The sequence below is a fragment of the Amorphotheca resinae genome (genome assembly GCF_003019875.1).
Source record: "Amorphotheca resinae ATCC 22711 unplaced genomic scaffold M430scaffold_7, whole genome shotgun sequence".
Classification (NCBI taxonomy): Eukaryota; Fungi; Ascomycota; class Leotiomycetes; order Helotiales; family Amorphothecaceae; genus Amorphotheca; species Amorphotheca resinae.
In genome coordinates, this window is record NW_020194477.1 from 1,036,145 (window position 1) to 1,054,125 (window position 17,981).

A 17,981-nucleotide genomic window follows, 5' to 3' on the forward strand; every position below is an offset into this window, starting at 1 on the left:
CTCGATTAGGGTCTTCCAGAAGCTCCCGATATTTGACAATCATCTCGAGATTACGTAGATGGGGAAAGTTAGGTACGACGAACATGAACTCAGAAACCTGGCGTCGATTAGATCACGAAATGGCCTCCAAGGAGCAGTACATACCTTGACGAAGAACAAGTCAAGATCAAGGAAGAGTGTCTTGCATGCTTCGATCACCTTCCAAGCCGGCCGTCCGTGTTCTGGGAGTTGCTCTGGAAGCCTTTTCCGCAAGCATGTTAGATTCGGATCATAGAGCGAGTACATTCCGTTTTCAATTCTCCAGACCGCTTGCTTTGTAGCGAGAGATAAAGGAATGCGTTCCCAAGCAGTGTCTAAGAACGTTAGCATAAAATTCCAAAACGTTGTTTTATTGACTTACATCTCGAGAGTTGGAGATCTTTTTCCCCAAGTAGAACAGCTACATGAGTGTTGAGCATCCATTGTTCTCGACCATTTGGTTGACCTGTAGCTTCCGGTTTGATAGTATCATACCGGAACCCCTCTATAATTCTGAATAGCGCAGCAATATCTGGCGTTTTAGGGTCTTTCTCCCCATCAAGCCACCGAAGCAGGAGAGGTAACTTTGAGAGCCGTTCCTTATTTTTCTGTTCCTCGATTCTTGCTCTCTCAGCTCGTTGTTGTTCCTGAATCTGTGCACGTCGACGTTCCAGATCTTTCTGCCTTTGCTTTTCCTGCTCAAGGTACAGGGCTCTTTGCCTCTCTTGTTCTCGAGCATGTGCATCAGCATCCTCCTTCCGCTGACGTTCTTTCCGTTCGTTCTCTTCTTGCTGCCGTTTCAGTTCCTCATCGCGTATCGCCTGTTCCCGGGCTAGTCGCGCTTGTCTGGCCTGCTCAATACGCTCAAGCTCCAGCTTCTTCTCCAACTCCGCCTTCTGCTTGATTTCAAGCTGTTCCTTTTCGCGGTGAGCTTGTGCCTCCCGTGCCTCATCCGCTTTCGATGCAACTGATGCAGCATTTTCAGCAGCAGCGTCCTTGGTAGCCTCGTCGATAATAGACTTAGAGACTTTTAGCGCTGAATCAGAAGTGGCAGTTGCTTGTCTCTTCGGGGCTTGGTCATCGGATTGAGTGTGCTTGGACCTTTCTGGAGATTCGACCCGTTTTTGAGATGAGCGAATAGCTTTGTCCTTCTCTTTTGCATCCGAACTCGGTCTTACTGTAGCTTTCTCGCGTGAGGAATCAGATTTAGCGTTACTCACGCGATCATCTGGGGATGTGCTTGACACGCCATCTGGTTTATATCCCGGCTTGGTGTTTGCGTCTCCTTCCAATCTCCTTCGCTTCTGTGGGCCCCCATTCGCATCGTAACCAGTCATGACTTCTTGCATCCCTGAACGAGGTGGGGTTTCGCTTTTCCTGGGTCTTTTTACGGGGCTCTCGCCACGTATTGCAGTGAGCCTATCTTTTGAATCATCTCTTTTAAGAGATCGTGGCCTCTCCTTGTCGGAATGTTTTTCTGACGTCAAGTTTTGTTCACTATGGTTTGAACCGTTGGAAATCCGGGAAACGCTAGGGCTAGACTTCCTAGCTAGTTTATCCGCATTACCTTCACCTTCACGCCTTTCTTTGATAGAAGACCCAGACGCGTTAGAAGCAATGCTGGCACGCCGTTGCTTCTCCAATTCTCTTTCCCCTCTAAACTCCTTCCCAGACACGAGTTTACGTCGCGGCTTGACTGCGGTTTCATTCTCTGATGCAACAGCAACATCAGACTCAGATTGTCTAGCTCGGTTCTTTTGCTTGGGGGGGCCAAGAGGGGCGGTCTCATCATCGGACAGAGTTGCAGACGGAGCGCTTTCCTCTTTTTTTGGACGTCCTGGGCCCCGTTTTGCAGAGCCCATTCCGTCTTTTGATTGACTCGTAGAAGAGCTGCTCCTATGCTGACCTTTGATTGACTCCGAATCCCTGTTTTTGGGGCTTTTCACGTCCCTTTTATGTAACCGAGATGTCTGTTGCTCATCTCTTCGTGGAGGTCGTTCGCCCTCATGATCTGTCTCCCGTCCATCCCGTCGGAGTCCTGGAGATCGCGGCTTACTTGGAGGCGACTTGTTGGGTTTCTTGTATTTGTAGAATGCTTCTTTCAGCAGCGCTTCTTCTTCCTTCCACAGAGTTCCTCCTCGTCTCCTTGCGATCTCGTAGTACGTCTCTCCGTTGACGAGACGAGTAGGATCGAAGGCAGGCTGGTTGAGAAACAGCTCAATAACTTTAAGGCTTTCTCTGCCAATTGCAGCCAGTATTGGAGTTGCACTCTCTGGTGGCATGTCCTCAAGAGGCTCGGGATCGGGATTGGTAACACTGAATCCAAATAACATATTTATAACCTCGTCGTAACCAGCTTTAGCAGCAATTATGAGAGATTTCGGGTCGTCCAATTCGTTGTTGAAAACATCCAATATCCTGACAACAGTCCTGATATCGTTTGACCCAGCTGCTCTCCGTAGCTCACTCAAGTTGAGCGGTTGATATAGTTCGCGATCACTTGTCTTGATCGAACGCGTTGTAGCATTCCTTCGGCTCGTATGACCGATTGATAACGAATCATGGGAGTGAACAGGAGGAGTATGACGAGGGCTCTCCTTGGGGTAGGATAGACGGCTATCAGTGTTATCAGGCATCTGATCATCTTCTGAAGAGCGTCGGATATCACTGGTCCTCTGCTTTGCTGCATTGATCGCTGCTTTCATCTCCGCTGCAGCTTCATCCTCGTCATCTACGAGATCATACGGGTCTTCACCTTTGCCATTTGCTTTCCGTGGATTGGCACCGGCGTCGAGCAGAAGTTTGACACACTCGAGATGGCCATTATCAATCGCATCGTGTAGGGGCGTATCTCGGGCGACGTTGACTGGATCAACAATACAACCTGCATCCAACAGAAGTTTGACAATATCTGCATGGCCAGCAATGCTGGCAGCATGGAGGGGAGTGTTCTTGGCATGGTCTGCCTCATCGAGGTCTTCCGGCCTTTCTTCTAGCCTTTGTTTAACGACGTCCAGCTTACCGGACGCGCATGCCCTTACAACCAGAGTCTGCCCAGAAGAATTGACATGCTTCTTGTGGGGTGCCATTCTGGCTGGCGAGATCGTCGAGTCACCCGTCGTTGGACCAGCAAGATGCCGAAATCGTGAACTTCGAGGATGCGAACTTGCACTGGCTGAAGACTCGTCGGATTGGTACTCTGTTGACTGGAGCGGCGCTGGAACGCGTTTCTTCTTGTGGCTTAACCCATGCGTGGATTTTGAGGGAAGCTGTGTCGAAACGCTTCGTTTATGGCCCCTTGGGTGTGGTGAGATTGATCTGGTGCGCTTCTGTGAACTATTCTCGGTACTTGGCTTCAGTGAGGTGCGACGGCCTTTGCCTTGTCTTTGATCGGCACCAGAACTTCGCTGTCTGTTAAATCTCTGTATATCCCCCTCACCCTCACCCTCACCCTCGCCTTCATCCCCGGACCCCGAAGCGTACTGTTTTCGTCGTGGAAGAACCCGATCGACAGATTTGGCCTTGTCTCGAACAGGAGGACGTGGTGATGGTGACCTAGAAACATCGGAATCGGACGCTGCTGGTTTCGATCTGGTGGTAGCGGCGGGTGATGTGGGCACAGAGCTGAGGCCGCTCGAATGCCCAAGGTGCGCAGGGCCATCTTTGTTTCCATTACCATGGCCATTACCATGGCCATTGCCGTTGCGATCTCCATCTCCATCCCCATCTCCGTGTTTGGGTCGTTTTCTTTTTCCGAGCGTCGAAGTCGCGATGCTGGGTTCGCTTGGCTTGGGCCCTCCCTCTTCTCGGGATTCAATAACTGCCTTCTCCTTCACATCAATATCCATATCACCGTCTCTGCCATTCCCACTCCCACTTGCAACATCTGGAGCGTCGCGCATCTCCTCGTCGTCGCTTTTGTCTTCATGTTTGATCGATTTCCGCGTTTTCGAGGGGGAGTGGCCGTCCTTGCCCGGTAGAACAATTGTTTCTGCTTCAGAGTCACTCTTTACCCCAGCATCTTCAGGAGTCCCATTTGGCGGATCCAAATCCATCGAAGCATCGTGTTTCAGCACCGGCGGAGACGATCTGATGTGATTCGGAGTGATGTCTGCTGCACCTTTGACACCTTCATGGACAGACCCAGGCGGCGAGGCGGGCGGTTTCGCGGCGGGAGCATCCACGGCATCTGGCGCGTCCATAGCATCTAGCCTGGGTGTCGCCGACACCTGCACACCATCCTGTTCCGATTTACTGAGAGACACCTTGACAGTGTCTGGTGAGAAGGACAAGGAGGAGCATCCGAGTCCTTGGGCCGTGAGGTCTACAAAACTCGATGTCGGGTCGTCGCGGGGATGTGAGGCTCGATTGTCAATAGTACATGAGTAAGTGGGGTATTGCGAGACGCTCTATTCTATAATGATGGGTGGGTTTGGGCGTTGGTGTTCAGAAGAAAGAACCTCAATCTGGAGATGTTGAAGGTCGGGGGCTGCTCGCCTTCATTGGACTCGCTACCAATACGGTGGCCCGTTTCAGGCTATCTTTCGCAGTTCCTTTACGAGGAAGAGATCATCTTCGCCCCCAAATGAAAAGAAAGGGGTATATGCGACAAGACGAGCAAGTGGGAGGGCCGGCATCGACCATTCACACAAGTTAGGATTCTTTCACTCTCTTGTCGATCCAGGAAATGCTCGATGTACCGACGTGTCTGAACGTGAGATTCTGGTTCGTGGCGAATCGGTGGGCCATTGCATTGAATCAATAACACGGTACGAATATATCGGAGTGTGAGGATAACTCAATCAACGTTGATATCGTGCGCATACATTGCAGGGAGACCGCTGTTTCCTGGTACTCTGCAGAACTGATCACTTGCTATGGAAGGCGAAGCCCGTCAACTAATAGTCATGCCAGCATCTCTCGAAGATGTCAGAATCAAACGACTCCCGTCACGCGCTTACTACATCGCAGACTTCATCAGCGAAGAAGAAGAGCAAGTTCTCTTGAAGAAGGTTGGTTCCGTGAAAGTTCGTCTTATCGTGTACTGACCAGTACAGATCGAAACAGCTCCGAAGCCTCGATGGAAGCAACTTTCACGTCGGAGACTCCAGACTTGGCCATCTGATTTGAATAAGGACACTCTCTTGGACTCTCCTCTACCGACATGGTTGACGGAACCTGTAATCTCTCGGTTGCTTTCTTACCAGATGTCTGTCGAAGATGGCGAGAAGTCAAAAAAGCTGGTCCCGAACCATGTCCTAATCAACGAATATTTGCCAGGGCAGGGAATAATGCCTCACAAAGATGGCGCTGCATATTATCCCGTGGTATGCACAGTTAGCCTGGGAGCCAGTATTTGTTTGGATATTTATGGCAGCAAAGAGGATGGAGCTGTGGAAGATCAGCCACGATGGCGGATTCTTCAGGAGCCACGATCCTTACTCATTACCGCAGGGGAGCTTTACACGGACTATCTGCATGGCATAGCAGAAGTCAATGAATATGTTGACCTTAATCCAACAACTGTCTCTAATTGGGAGCTCCTTCGATCTCCCGATGAAATCGTAAATGGAAAACTCGAGCGCCGAACACGAACAAGCCTCACGTATCGCCATGTAATCAAGGTATCGAAGCTGGGCGCGAAACTGGGAATTTTTGGCAAGCGTTGAATAAGAACAATGTGATCAATAAATGTACGGCACCATCCTCCATCGACCTTTCAACTTTTCTGCCCCAAACTTCTCTACGTACCATTTCCTGGTAGAGTCGGCCGTTACAGCGAGATTTGAAACCACAAATCCCATACCACTCAGGACTGTCCCGTTCAGCATTTGTCCTTTGGGCGCCGCTAGAATAGCTATCGCGAGATAAATGAAGCACTCGCTGGTATAATGCGGGCATACTACCGACCGGAACAGATGGTGCTCCGGAAGGGTATACTTCTTCAGGCTGGCAAGGTATTCATGGCAATCGTGCTGGATACCGGATGCGAGAATGAAGATGGGAACTGCAACGAAGGTCTTCATGGATGGTTTTGAAAAGACTAGGAGATTTGCCGGTGATTCAGCCTTGCTCAGTGTAGCTGAAAGTGTCAGTTCATAGCAGTAATTCTTACAAAAATTACTCACAGATCCCCTCAATCCAAATCGAGATACCCATAAAAATATAAAACGCAATTCCCAGTAACCAAATACCAACCCACATCTTCGATTGAGAAGGCTTCGTGAGCGTGATGGATTCGTAGAGTCTCCTTGTTCCTTGTATCGTCATGAAGCACCAAGCCAATAGGACTTGGTTCACTGTCATCCCTCCAGCGTTTGCTTGCTGGGAAAGAGAAGCAAGAAAGTTGAAGGCTCTTCCATGCGTGAGGATTTGAACAGCCCAGAATATCGACGACAATACAGACGCAATGTAGTAATGAGTGAACCACGTATGAGGGACTTGGAAAGAAGCTATGTAATAAAGTATATTGGCGAATTTCGATTTGGGTTGTTTGGCCTCTTCTTCCGTTTTTGGGATCTTTTCTGTACCTCTGGACCCGTAATTCATAATATGTTGCCGGAATGAAGGCACCAGAGTACCTCCGACGTCAACCGCCGTCCCAATGGTAAAGAAGATCTTACACAGCAGTCCAGGATCCATGGTAGATGTACAGAGATCTCTGTATGTTGAAGGGAATGTCACTGGGCGCCATTTCCCATAATTTATTCCGGTCGGTTTTTTCCGTTCCGGGCGGGTCGGTGCCTCAGGAGCGAACAATATTTTGAAGATATGACTTCCCCCACATTTTCTACTCTTTCCATACTCTGTAGATCTTCTGCGCACTCTTTCATTCAACTATCTTCCTATACAGAGACCGCATAGAACAATACACCTAGAGATCTTACTCCGAAACCGCAATAATGTCGACCACAGTAGATAAGGTAGGTGGTTTATCCAGCCCATATTCGAAGTCGCAGCTAACAACCCCGCCACAGATAAAAGAGATCGAGGCCGAAGTAAGAAGCCCATACCGGCGGCACTCCCGCCGCCATCAAGATAGATACTGCTGTCTTCAAGCAGTTGAATTATTCACTTCAATTTTACCTGCTAACTATCTTGCAGATGGCCAAAACCCAGAAAAACAAAGCCACGTCCTATCATCTGGGACAACTCAAAGCTAAACTTGCCAAGTTAAAACGAGAGTTGTTAACCCCACATTCCAGTGGCGGTGGCGGTGGAGCGGGATTTGATGTTGCAAGAACGGGTGTTGCCAGTGTCGGTTTCATAGGGTTTCCCTCCGTGGGGAAGAGTACTCTTATGAGCCGGCTTACTGGACAGCACTCAGAAGCCGCCGCGTACGAATTCACAACGTTGACAACGGTCCCGGGCCAAGTCATATATAATGGAGCTAAGATACAAATGCTGGATTTGCCAGGTATCATTCAAGGAGCAAAGGACGGAAAAGGAAGAGGTCGACAAGTCATTGCGGTGGCAAAGACATGTCATTTGATCTTCATCGTCCTGGACGTCAACAAGCCTCTCACTGACAAGAAAATTATTGAAGCTGAGTTGGAGGGCTTTGGTATCCGGGTCAACAAACAGCCACCGAACATTGTTTTCAAAAAGAAAGACAAGGGAGGGATCAGCATCACGAATACCGTGCCTCTGACGCACATCGACCACGACGAGATCAAGGCTGTCATGGCAGAATATAAAATATCGTCTGCGGACATCGCGATTCGGTGCGACGCCACGATTGACGACCTCATTGATGTCTTGGAGGCCAAGAGCAGAAGTTATATTCCAGTCATTTACGCATTAAACAAAATCGACGCAATCTCGATAGAGGAGTTGGATCTACTCTACAGGATTCCAAATGCATGCCCAATTTCTTCGGAGCATGGCTGGAATATCGATGAATTGTTGGAACAAATGTGAGTACCGAACCCAACATTTCCTATTCGAGTCTATGTATTCTTGAGCATCTGGGTCACTGGGCCTATTGCATACCTCATACGAGGTGGTTTTCCTCATTTATGTACAAGTTGAACCATTTCCGTGAACGTTTGGGGCGCGATACATGGAAGAGAAAATAAGGGAATGGGCTAGCCTACTTCTACCAGTCTATCAACTGGCTGTATTCAAGAAGTCTTGAACAGACGAGCGGTTTTCCGGCAAATAACATCCTCCTGAGTGTCACTGTACTTTATGCTAACTTCAATTTAGGTGGGAAAAGCTTAATCTCGTGAGGGTATGTTGGCCCATCGTGATGAAGCGGGTCATTGCTAACTATAGGTCTGATGAAGGTATACACTAAGCCAAAGGGGAAACTACCTGACTACACTGCACCAGTCGTGCTACGTTCCAACAAGTGCACAGTTGAAGATTTCGTAAGTAGCTCCTCGTTATATGAATAGAGTGTCGCCTTTTACTCCATACTGACCGTCCAAGTGCAATGCCATTCATAAGACCATTGTGGAACAGTTCAAGGTAGCTATTGTGTACGGAAAATCTGTCAAGCACCAGCCGCAAAGAGTAGGCTTGAGTCATGAACTGGCCGATGAAGACATTAGTGAGTATCCAAGCGACCTCTTTTCACGACTTTGGCTAACCCGTACAGTTACCATCATCAAGCGGTAAACGGCATTCCCTCGCACAAATTCATGGTCTTCCAAGGAAACTCCAAGTAAGATGAACGTCCAAAAGAGGTGGTATATGGGAACGTTGTTTTTGTAGATAATATGATCTTTGCCAGAAGTCGACGGCGTCACTCTGGGCGAGGTGCTATATCATCCGGGCGACCATTGCCAAGCTCAACCGACTCCGCAGCAACCGCAAGTCCATGTCGATTTGAGAGCTGAGGATCTGGCAATCCCCCGGAATGTCCTCGAGAGGGAAAAGGGTGGTACATACGACTTTGAGACAAGAATGATATCCCAGTTATTCTCCAGGAGAAGGTCACTCGCTACTACCGTCACGTTCGATAAGGCGATTCCAACTAGAGAGAGCAAGTCCAAAGAAGATGAATACAAAACAGATTAAAAAGAAGATATGAATAGTTTTCAGATTCCGTTGCTGTTGTTCAGTCGTTGGGGTCTTGAGGTTACCCCAGATAAGCACATTTTGATGCATCAGTGATAGACTGGGGATGCCTGAGAGCACGCTCCAAAAGGCACCCACTTGCATAACCGAAAACCCCCTCCCTCGAATATTGCAATCCACAAGCATCAGAGCGCATCATCATGGACCATGGCACATCCGTCATGGAAGCACGGACAACGGGTCGTCGCGCGCTCGGCGCTTACTGCAGCACGATGGCAGAGCAGCGACCTCTGTGCTTCAGCCTCCAGGGCCTCCTGCCGGGTCGCGGCCGCGGTCAGCACGCTGCGGGCGAGGGTTGGGGGATATGGGAACATGCGAAAATCCTCAGCCAATCGTTTGGCAAAATAGGATTGCGGGGCGCTCATTGGGCCGGAGATGGTCGAGTGGAAATCGATCTCGTACCGCCGAAGCAAAACACTCGACACGGGATCTGTTCGATTCGCTCCCTGATCGTCGTGGGCGCACACCGGAGGACTGTGTGTACATGGCGCGAAAGCCTAGAACCTGGAGACAGTATCGTCCATCCAGCCTGCTCGCGGTCGGTACTCGATAAGACGTCCCTTGCGCGGCGGCGACCTTCTTGATGCAGAACAGCGTGGGTGATATCATGACATGACTATTAGTTCAGTGAGCCTCAGTCAGTCATCGGCCATTGCTGAGCAAGCAGGACTGTGCTCCTCCGTAACTGTACCGGGGATACTCGCAACGATACGGAGGTTTGTTTGACTGTTTCGCACGTGACGGCTCTTGACCGTTGGCGTGACTTACGGAGTACGTTTTTCGCTCTTCTGCCCCAGTGCCCCAATCACAAAGAGGAACGGTGCGTATTAATATTATGAATACTTCCCTCCCCCGCTGGCACGACCCGTCTCCTCGCGTTTTATGCAGAGTTGGCTAAACTGCCTGACGGCTGAAGAGAGCGGGCCAGGGAGAGCCTGAGAACTTAGAAGCGGGCTAGGATTAGAATTCCGAATATGGTCGAGGAGCTACGTGAGCTTGTCCGCTTTGGCGTGTTCGATTTGTCCGGACTGCTCCGCTAGGAGCATTTCAGAAACTGTTTCCCTAGGGCCCTGCAGATCCCCTCGGAGCTTCGACTGTGGATGTGTAAACGGCTCTGGCATCTGGTCAGACTGGTCTGTCGAGATTTCGATCTCCGGTGGCTCGTGTTCGCGGCCGAGGGGAGAAAAGAGGGCGATCAGAGGATCAGGACTCAGGAGTTAGGACGGAGGGAAGAATAATGGGTACATACTACTATTATTATTACAGCGGAGGTAATAATAAGGTAATAATATGAGGGCATTGTACAGTACCTCGAGCCGGTTGGAGCGGACCAGTGGCTGGGACTACTACTAGACTGGACGTCTTTGACATCTGAACGTCTGGCACGAGGGGATTATTTCTTGGCTTGGACCCTGCGGAGCATCTACTACTCGGTAGGTAAGGTACTACGTATGGTACGTTTGACCCTCTATCCAATTGCCCTGCCCTGCTCTGCCTTGCCTTGACTTCCTGGACGAAAATGCTACCCAACCTCGCCGAGTATCTGTGCATGTGCCTGGGCAATGAGCACAGATCGCATCGCATCTTGGGGTTATAGTTCTACATACTTATATATGACATGATATGATTCCTGATCATCATGATTACTATGTACAGTACCCCGACCTCTTTGACATGACATGACTTACTGCTTTGGGCCAGAGGAACGGTATCGGCCGCCTCGGAGCGTTGACATCTTGCTCGCGGTTATTATTGCCAGGAATTCAGTTGCTGTTAGACCAGTTGCAGGCTGCGAATGCAATTTAGCCTCGCTGCGCCCTTCAGCGATCAGGGTCCGGTATCCCTCCCATTATCCTATGGAGTATGGACCATAACTCCAGTAGTCTCCATGAGACTCGGCGTAAAGCCTTGCCTTGGCTCGCCGTGGCTCGGGAGGTGAAGGAACGGGCCATGGTAGACTGACTACTACCACGGCATTACTCAGAAAGTGGTCACTGGTCGTCGAGTTCTACGGAGGACGGGTATCTGGCACTGGCCGTACGATACGAAGCACAGTACCCAGTCATATCGTCGTAGCGTGGCCTGCCAGTGCCTAGGTAGTAAGTAGTGGGATACCCTTACTCCGTAGACTCCTTCTGGTATCCACGGTACACCAAGCCTCACGCCTATGCCGCGCCCCAGGTGGCTTGCTTCCTCGGCCTCCAATCTGCCGCGTCGATAGGTCGAGAGCGGCGAGAGAGAGGGTCTACCCTCGAGAGGGTCGAGAGGGTGAAGGGGTTCTGCGATCGAAAGGCCCATAGGGAAGGGATTCGCACTTTGCAGGCTCGCCGGACGTCGAAAGATGGAGCATTGCGTTATTACGCCGTATAACGGTATAACAACAGAATTACGACGTATTACGACGACGACGGCTCTTACTACGTACAAAGCTACTGCTACTCCTGTGCTGTGAACGACGGTGGGAAGAGGATCAACAGAATCAGAGGAGAGGCAGAAAGTCCTGGCCTCCCTCTCACAATCCACGTCCATCCGCCGCCAATCCTCCATCCATGAACATTATTACTGGCGGTAATAATAATCCATGAAATTCATCAAGGCATATCGAGCAATCCTGCCCACCTCCCCCACCCCCCTTGCAACGCAAACCGGCCATGCTCGCCCTAGGCACAGTGCACACAGGCTACCCTCGTACCCGCGCTCAAAGAACCTTGACTGTTTGGCTAGGTCTGCTTGAGGGACCTGGCTCGGCATCCACTCGCCCAAAGCCACAGCTTCTCCGCACATGGACGGAGGCAGAGGACGGACCGCGCAGCAAGTCCTGTAGCTTTCTAGTATCTGCCTTCTTCCTGGTCCGCTTGCCTGCCGTCTGCCTCCCCGTACATACCTAACCTACACCTACATACATCTCTTACCCTCTTCCGGCATTATTCGGTTTGCCCTCCTCCACCTGTCTCGAGCCTCTCGAGCTGCATGCTTCACATACTGTCTTTGCTCGATTTTGTACTTCCCGCGCGTTGAAGCAGCTGTTCGCCTTCGACTCGACCTCTGTCCCTCTTGCAAATTCAAGGACGCTGCTGCTGTTGCCGTCGGCGAGGCAGGGTTCATATCAGCGCCGCCCCAGGAACCATTGCTTATCATGCATGCAGTCTGCCGTTCTTGAGGACTGCCTTTGCCAGGAACATCTTCGACGTCGACGTCGGCGCCCTCGCCTTTTGTGTGCTCGCAGTATCGGCGTGCAATTGCTGGTTGCTATCGCATCGCAACTTGCGCGAAGCAGGCACGCCGTCCAAAGCATGCAGGAGTCCATGATGGCCCAAATCGGCATGGACCACGAACACCACAGTGGACATGAGATCGCCTTTGGCAGCAATGATGGATGGGTTGAAATCAATAACAGCTACGCTTCGTCGCAAAATCAATCGCCGATGTACGAGCATGGAGGTTTTGGGTTCATCCAGCCGCTGAATCAATTGCCGGCGGAATCGTCGTTTAACTCCCAGAGAATGTCGCAACCACATCCAGTTCAAACAACGCACCAGCAATTACTACCTCTCATCATGCCCAGCCATCCCACGTGGCCGAGTATGCTGACGAACCCAGCAAGTTACCCGGCCCCGCCAGTCGCGATACCACCAGCGTCAGCCCCTCCTGTGGTCAAAGGAAATGCTCCAAAGTTACCAGCGATTCATGCGACTCCGTCTCCAAGAAAGACGCTCACCGATAGTGACCGAAGGCGCATGTGTCAGTACCATGAGGATAACCCTTCGGTAAAGCAGACTGAGATTGGAGGTGAGAGTTGAAATGACAATATCTGAAAGTCCTCCACTAATTCAGCCTAGCAATGTTTGGTGTCGAACGAAGGTAGATTTCTACTTATCAAATTTCCCATGTCCACTTTCAGTAGCTAAACCTTCATTTTTCAGTACCGTGTCGAAGGTTCTCCGTCAAAGAGAAAAGTACCTATTCCCAGAGGATCGGAGTCTGTCTCCAGTGAAACGCGCCAAAGGCAAATTTCCTGATATAGAGAGAGCGCTTTCAAACTGGGTTAGGAATAATCAGAAAAAAGGCCTCCCCTTAACGGATGCGGCAATCAAGGAGAAGGCTCGATTTTTTGCGACCACGGTTGGCAACAACGAGAGTCACTTGAAGACGAGTAGTGCTAGCTGGCTTGAGAAGTTCAAACAGAAGAACGGGATTGGGACAGGCAAACTAACGAGAAGGGCCTCCGAAACCAACATCTCGGACAGTGGTTCTCTTAATCCAGACTCAGCTGGGCCTTCTGCTTCTCAAACACCTAACGGAATCTCCCCGACGTCGCCCAACGGCTTACCATCTCCGCCACCTTTATCTGCTACTAAGAGTGACGATGACCTGAACAGTGACGGCCTGAATAGCTATTTCGACCAGGGAAATGATGCCTACAGGCACTCCAATTCACAAAGTACTACTTCTTTATCCAGTGCTTTTATAGATACCACCCCTGGGTCATTTTCCGCAGGACCTACGAGTCCCACAACGTCCTTCTCCTTTTCACCCGAGACCAATTCTAGTTCATGGATGCCCTCCCAGCAATCTCGAATTCCCCCACCGGGCAATAACTTCCAACGACCGAGAAGTCAGACGTTTCCCATGTTGGGGATTGACCCATCCTTCGTCTCGCCGCAGGTTTCGGAGCCCATGACGCCGAAATACTTGCCCGTAACTGCACCTTCCTCCACATTGGACTCTCCGATGCATGAGATGCCTCCTCCATTTGGCATGGACTCGGCAATCTCGTCACCTCCATTACACCACAGCAGTAGCAATGGATCAATGGCTCCGCCCTCCTCAAACACTCCAATCACCGGTCTGCAATCACCGCCTGGATCATCAGCACCGAGTTCACCAACGTCCGACGACGCCCGAAGAGCCCTCGATACGTTACTCACCTACTTCCAGCAGGCGCCTACAGGGCTTGTGGACCAGAACGAGTACCTAACGGTCCTGAAACTGACGGAAAAACTACGGCTGCAGTCTAACGGTCCGTTACCCGGAGGTCTTCATCGAATCCCCGAGCAGGAGTGCGAGATTTCAGCGCCCAAAATGGAGCAGTCAATGAGCGCGGGTTGCTAGAATCCGTCCTCTCCAACGTCCTTCGAAAAAAGCAAAGAACAAAAAAAGAACCTGTATATCTTCTACGCACTTTACCTTCCGCCCTAGCCAGCATTCAACCGCGGCGTTTTCTGCTTGCCAAAAAACCTGTACATCGGCATCCACCGCGTTAAAACTAGCGATTCCTCCTTTCCTCTTATTTTGGTCCTGTTCTTACTCTCTGCCCGTTCCGTTTTACATTATACTCTCCACATCGCACTTCTCGGTCGGGGGTTGCAGGCTGGCAACATTCGGATCCGGAAAACATATACCCAAGCAAGATACATCTTCCCGCTCACGCGACCTCCTCTATTTCCGGCGTCGCTCCTCTTTCCATATCTCGTTCTTCTCATAGCTAGCACGGTGTTATCCTATCTATCTATCTATCTATGTATCTCTTTGTGCGTGCTTCCCCGCGGCACGCAGCAGCGGCAAAACGAATCGAATTTCTTCCGATATAGTCGAGATACCTGGGTCGAGAGCTCCGAGGGAAAGGGCCTTTTGGGAGCTGGAAAGCTTCTCCCGGAATTTTGGGGGCCGCTTTCTGGGAGCTTTATCTTGTTTCCTGTATTTCTTCTCGTTTTTATCTTTTTTTGTATTTTTCTTGGTGTGTTAAGGGCAGTGGGAAGAGGCGTGGTATCGCAAGATGGGATTTCGGAATGGCCAAGGGTGTTTTCCTTCATAGGCAAATTGGTTCAGAAGGTTGGGTCATGATCATTTCAGTCAGGCAGCTTAGTCTTCCTAATATAAAGGCGGCCCATCTGACTTTGGGAGGCCCCTTCTGAAAAAAAATTCTTCTGTCTCATAATACATGCGTGCATGATTCCATGATGAAAAAAATAAGGTTCTGATTTATATCTATCATTACATTACATAGCTCTCTGAAATTCTCTAGCTTAACCTCTCTGCCAGCAGCTCTTCGATTCCCTTCTCAGCCAGCTCGGGCATGAGACGGACGACCAGCAGCTCGACGACCCCATACAGAAGGTGCTTGTTACAATAACTATCGCCGAAGACGTCCAGCATCTCCTCGATCTCCTTCACCCTGCGCTCCTTGCCAGGGCCGAAGTAGACCTCCTGAACGCTGAGGGGCACGAGGGACAGGAGGGTCTCGGCGCATCGCTGACGAATAAGGAGGCTCTCGGATGCAGAGGGGGGTGGCCGCGCGGGGCCCAGCGTGTTGTTAGGGAAGAGCGCGGAGCGCGCTGTGCGCAGCAGCGGTGGGAGGAGGGCTGGGTCCAGCACGTGTGTCTGGATAGCATGGGAGAGCAGTCTAGAGCAGAGCATGGTCAGTCAGATTAACCTATCCGGGTGAAAATCTATCGCTGGAAGCAGGATGTGCTGCCGGTAGCGTCAAGCCATGCGGAAGGGCTCGAGAATGGCCTAGGGGATCAGGAATTGGATCCATTTGGAAGGACTTCAGCGGCGGCCCCCATGAACTGCATGAAAGGGCGGAACGAAAGGAGCGATCGGCGGTGACCCCAGGCCCTGAAAAAGAAAAAGAAATGTTGCGACGGCCAAAGGACTTTGTGCACCATGAGGCGGTAGGTGAGAATAATAACGAGTGGACAAGAACAAAGGGCCTGGCTCGATTTTGCCGGGAGCGAGGTGCGTGCCGATGCGAGGCAACGGCCGGGGCAAGTCGGCCGTGCAGCCCATAACGCCGGGCGCGTAAAGAAGGCTGTCGTAAGGCTCCTCGACTGTCGGGGCCAACTCCGCCTCCATGACAACTGCAAGGGGGCAATGACAATTATGCGGGCGAGGTAGCAGGGAATTGCTGGACGATACGGAAAGGGACCTTTTGGGAGAGAACTGAAATCCTTCCTCGACTGAGGGAGGGATGGGGCTGATTTCGCACCATGCCATTGCTCCAAATCCGAGGCCATGCCAATGAGATGCGGTTGCACAACTGAACCCATTCCTTGCCGTGCAGGACGGAAGTTCTGCCACGAATGGAGGGTCCCGCGGACCTCGTTGTCAGCTCTCCCGCCTCCACACCCGTCGATTGCAGGCTTGTTATGCATAACGATAACAAATATCAAGAGTTGCCAGGACCTCCTGAAACTACTTCGTTCCTGCAATCTGACTGGGAGATCCCAAGTCAAGTGATCGAAAACTCATGCGGTGTGATACTATGCTCCGGCTCCTGGGGACACGAAAAACGTAGGGGACTTTGCGGAGGGTTTCGAGAATAATGAAACTTGATGAAACTTACTTATCGATCGGTCCATCTGTGTTCCCAACTTCTCCAGGTCCCATAAGTGCTCCCCACTGAAGGATCGATATTGTCGCGCTTATCCATGGCATGCGGACACCTAGATCGAGCAGGCTAGCGGCACAAGACCATACCTTCATCTTGAGAATGGGTTGCTTGAATGATAATGGTCGACCCCTGGGCGCTATACTAGGATTTTTCAACTCCCTCGATCCCATGTCCTCTTGCGAGGTCCCCGAACCAGTTATCTTCATCGCAGGTGGAATACGAGAAGGGAGGGATGACGAAGTTGCGATGCTGGTGATGAGAAAACGGGCCGCAGTGACCGCGAGAAATACATATTGGAGCACTAGCCAGAAGGCCTTCTGGATGGACCGTCCAAAATTCCAGCTCTTCGTAGTTCTCCCAGTTATATCAAGCGGTACTGGCTCCGAGCTGTTCGAATATGACCTGTCAAGGGCCTGGGCCTTTGACTTATTAGAGAGCTTGTCTTGGATCACCTCTGCAATCTTCGTAATCCCCTCCCATAACAACCATGGCTCAGAAGCCTTCCCGCCGATGCCATTTCCCAGAATCATCTCGGAGAATATCTGACCAACAAGCGTTGTTAATGAGGCATTCTCTAAATCCTCCGTAGGCAAGAGAACCGCCAAGACGCCCTGGACTAGGAGCTCTCTATAAACTGCCTCATTTTCCATCTGCTGTTGTATCGCATCTTGATTCTTGTCATCTGGAACCGGTGTCAAAGCGGGAAAGGGGCAAAGGGAGTGATAGATCTCTCGAGGGTGTGATTCAAATGGTGGTGGATGTAAGGATTGGTGTGCTGCTTGATATGCTATGATTCTCGTCAACCCTTGAATACTTCAGTCCAGCCGTTCATTATCACTTGCCTTTAATATGCACTTCTAACAAGTCCGGTAGCTCATCAAACAACAGGCTCTCCAAATCCACCTTCCGTAGCCTCTGCTCCAACGCCCTTGTACAATGAGCGATAATCTTCACGATCTCATCCACGAACTTATGATCTGGTGTAATCTTCGTATACCACGTCTGCACAAATTCCCTTATAATGATAGCGATAAAAGCATATAACTCTAGATCCACCTCATTGCTACTAGTTAACGGCGGAAGGATCTCGTCGATAGGGGCAGGAGTGTTGCGACCCTTGTCCCCCCGCGGCGGGCATAACGTGCGGCGGATTAAGAATAGGGTTGCTCGTTCGGAGGTGGGTTCAGCGGATGTCAGCCGTGCATTTGGTCGAGGTATATGCGCTTCAGGTGTTGGGAGAGGCTCTTTAGATGCAAATGCGGACTGCGATGATATGTTCGAGGTAGCCGTCGATTTGAGCCGCGGCTGCAACTGAAGTCGTGACATTTCGAGGCTCGGCCTTACAGGCCTCAGCTATGCATGCCGGCGAACTGTGGTTTGTCCATGATGGTGACCGACTGGTGATGAGATGTGTATATGTGTATCTCCTTCATGTTCGCGGGCCAGGCTGATGAACATGGAGGAAGCTAGCCTCAATGTGGCTAGC

The 17,981-nt window shown here is 50.8% G+C and overlaps 7 protein-coding genes across 7 annotated transcripts; 3 read left to right on the forward strand and 4 right to left on the reverse strand.

Moving 5' to 3' along the window:
• Positions 1-2,753: 2,753 nt before the first annotated feature.
• M430DRAFT_102680 (hypothetical protein) lies at positions 2,754-3,107 on the reverse strand (the record flags this gene model as incomplete). Its single annotated transcript, XM_024860814.1, has 1 exon — positions 2,754-3,107. A coding segment is annotated over one exon (354 nt), but the record flags the coding sequence as incomplete, so codon positions are not given.
• Positions 3,108-4,895: 1,788 nt separating this feature from the next.
• M430DRAFT_103302 (hypothetical protein) lies at positions 4,896-5,687 on the forward strand (the record flags this gene model as incomplete). Its single annotated transcript, XM_024860858.1, has 2 exons — positions 4,896-5,030; positions 5,076-5,687. The coding sequence occupies 2 exons, from the start codon at positions 4,896-4,898 to the stop codon at positions 5,685-5,687; spliced, it is 747 nt and encodes a 248-aa protein (XP_024720329.1).
• M430DRAFT_35477 (hypothetical protein) lies at positions 5,238-6,323 on the reverse strand. The gene is made up of 2 exons (XM_024866747.1): positions 6,147-6,323; positions 5,238-6,100 (listed from the first exon to the last, which is right to left on the reverse strand). Exons 1-2 carry the CDS (start codon positions 6,286-6,288, stop codon positions 5,703-5,705), a joined length of 540 nt encoding a protein of 179 aa, XP_024720330.1. The 5' UTR covers positions 6,289-6,323; the 3' UTR covers positions 5,238-5,702.
• A 509-nt stretch (positions 6,324-6,832) lies between these two features.
• On the forward strand, positions 6,833-9,107 carry M430DRAFT_141247 (hypothetical protein). Its single transcript, XM_024862702.1, has 7 exons — positions 6,833-6,941; positions 6,996-7,016; positions 7,123-7,934; positions 8,227-8,251; positions 8,307-8,390; positions 8,452-8,572; positions 8,621-9,107. The coding sequence occupies exons 1-7, from the start codon at positions 6,921-6,923 to the stop codon at positions 8,638-8,640; spliced, it is 1,104 nt and encodes a 367-aa protein (XP_024720331.1). The 5' UTR covers positions 6,833-6,920; the 3' UTR covers positions 8,641-9,107.
• A 120-nt stretch (positions 9,108-9,227) lies between these two features.
• On the reverse strand, positions 9,228-10,837 carry M430DRAFT_42804 (hypothetical protein; the record flags this gene model as incomplete). Its single annotated transcript, XM_024867582.1, has 4 exons — positions 9,228-9,548; positions 9,607-9,718; positions 10,093-10,311; positions 10,791-10,837. 4 exons carry the CDS (start codon positions 10,835-10,837, stop codon positions 9,228-9,230), a joined length of 699 nt encoding a protein of 232 aa, XP_024720332.1.
• A 1,573-nt stretch (positions 10,838-12,410) lies between these two features.
• Positions 12,411-14,214, forward strand: M430DRAFT_51163 (hypothetical protein; the record flags this gene model as incomplete). The annotated part of the gene is made up of 3 exons (XM_024868194.1): positions 12,411-12,891; positions 12,942-12,963; positions 13,026-14,214. The coding sequence occupies 3 exons, from the start codon at positions 12,411-12,413 to the stop codon at positions 14,212-14,214; spliced, it is 1,692 nt and encodes a 563-aa protein (XP_024720333.1).
• Positions 14,215-15,057: 843 nt separating this feature from the next.
• Positions 15,058-17,903, reverse strand: M430DRAFT_59235 (hypothetical protein). Its single transcript, XM_024868782.1, has 3 exons — positions 17,338-17,903; positions 16,448-17,282; positions 15,058-15,505 (listed from the first exon to the last, which is right to left on the reverse strand). The coding sequence occupies exons 1-3, from the start codon at positions 17,819-17,821 to the stop codon at positions 15,124-15,126; spliced, it is 1,701 nt and encodes a 566-aa protein (XP_024720334.1). The 5' UTR covers positions 17,822-17,903; the 3' UTR covers positions 15,058-15,123.
• Between the last annotated feature and the right edge of the window lie 78 nt (positions 17,904-17,981).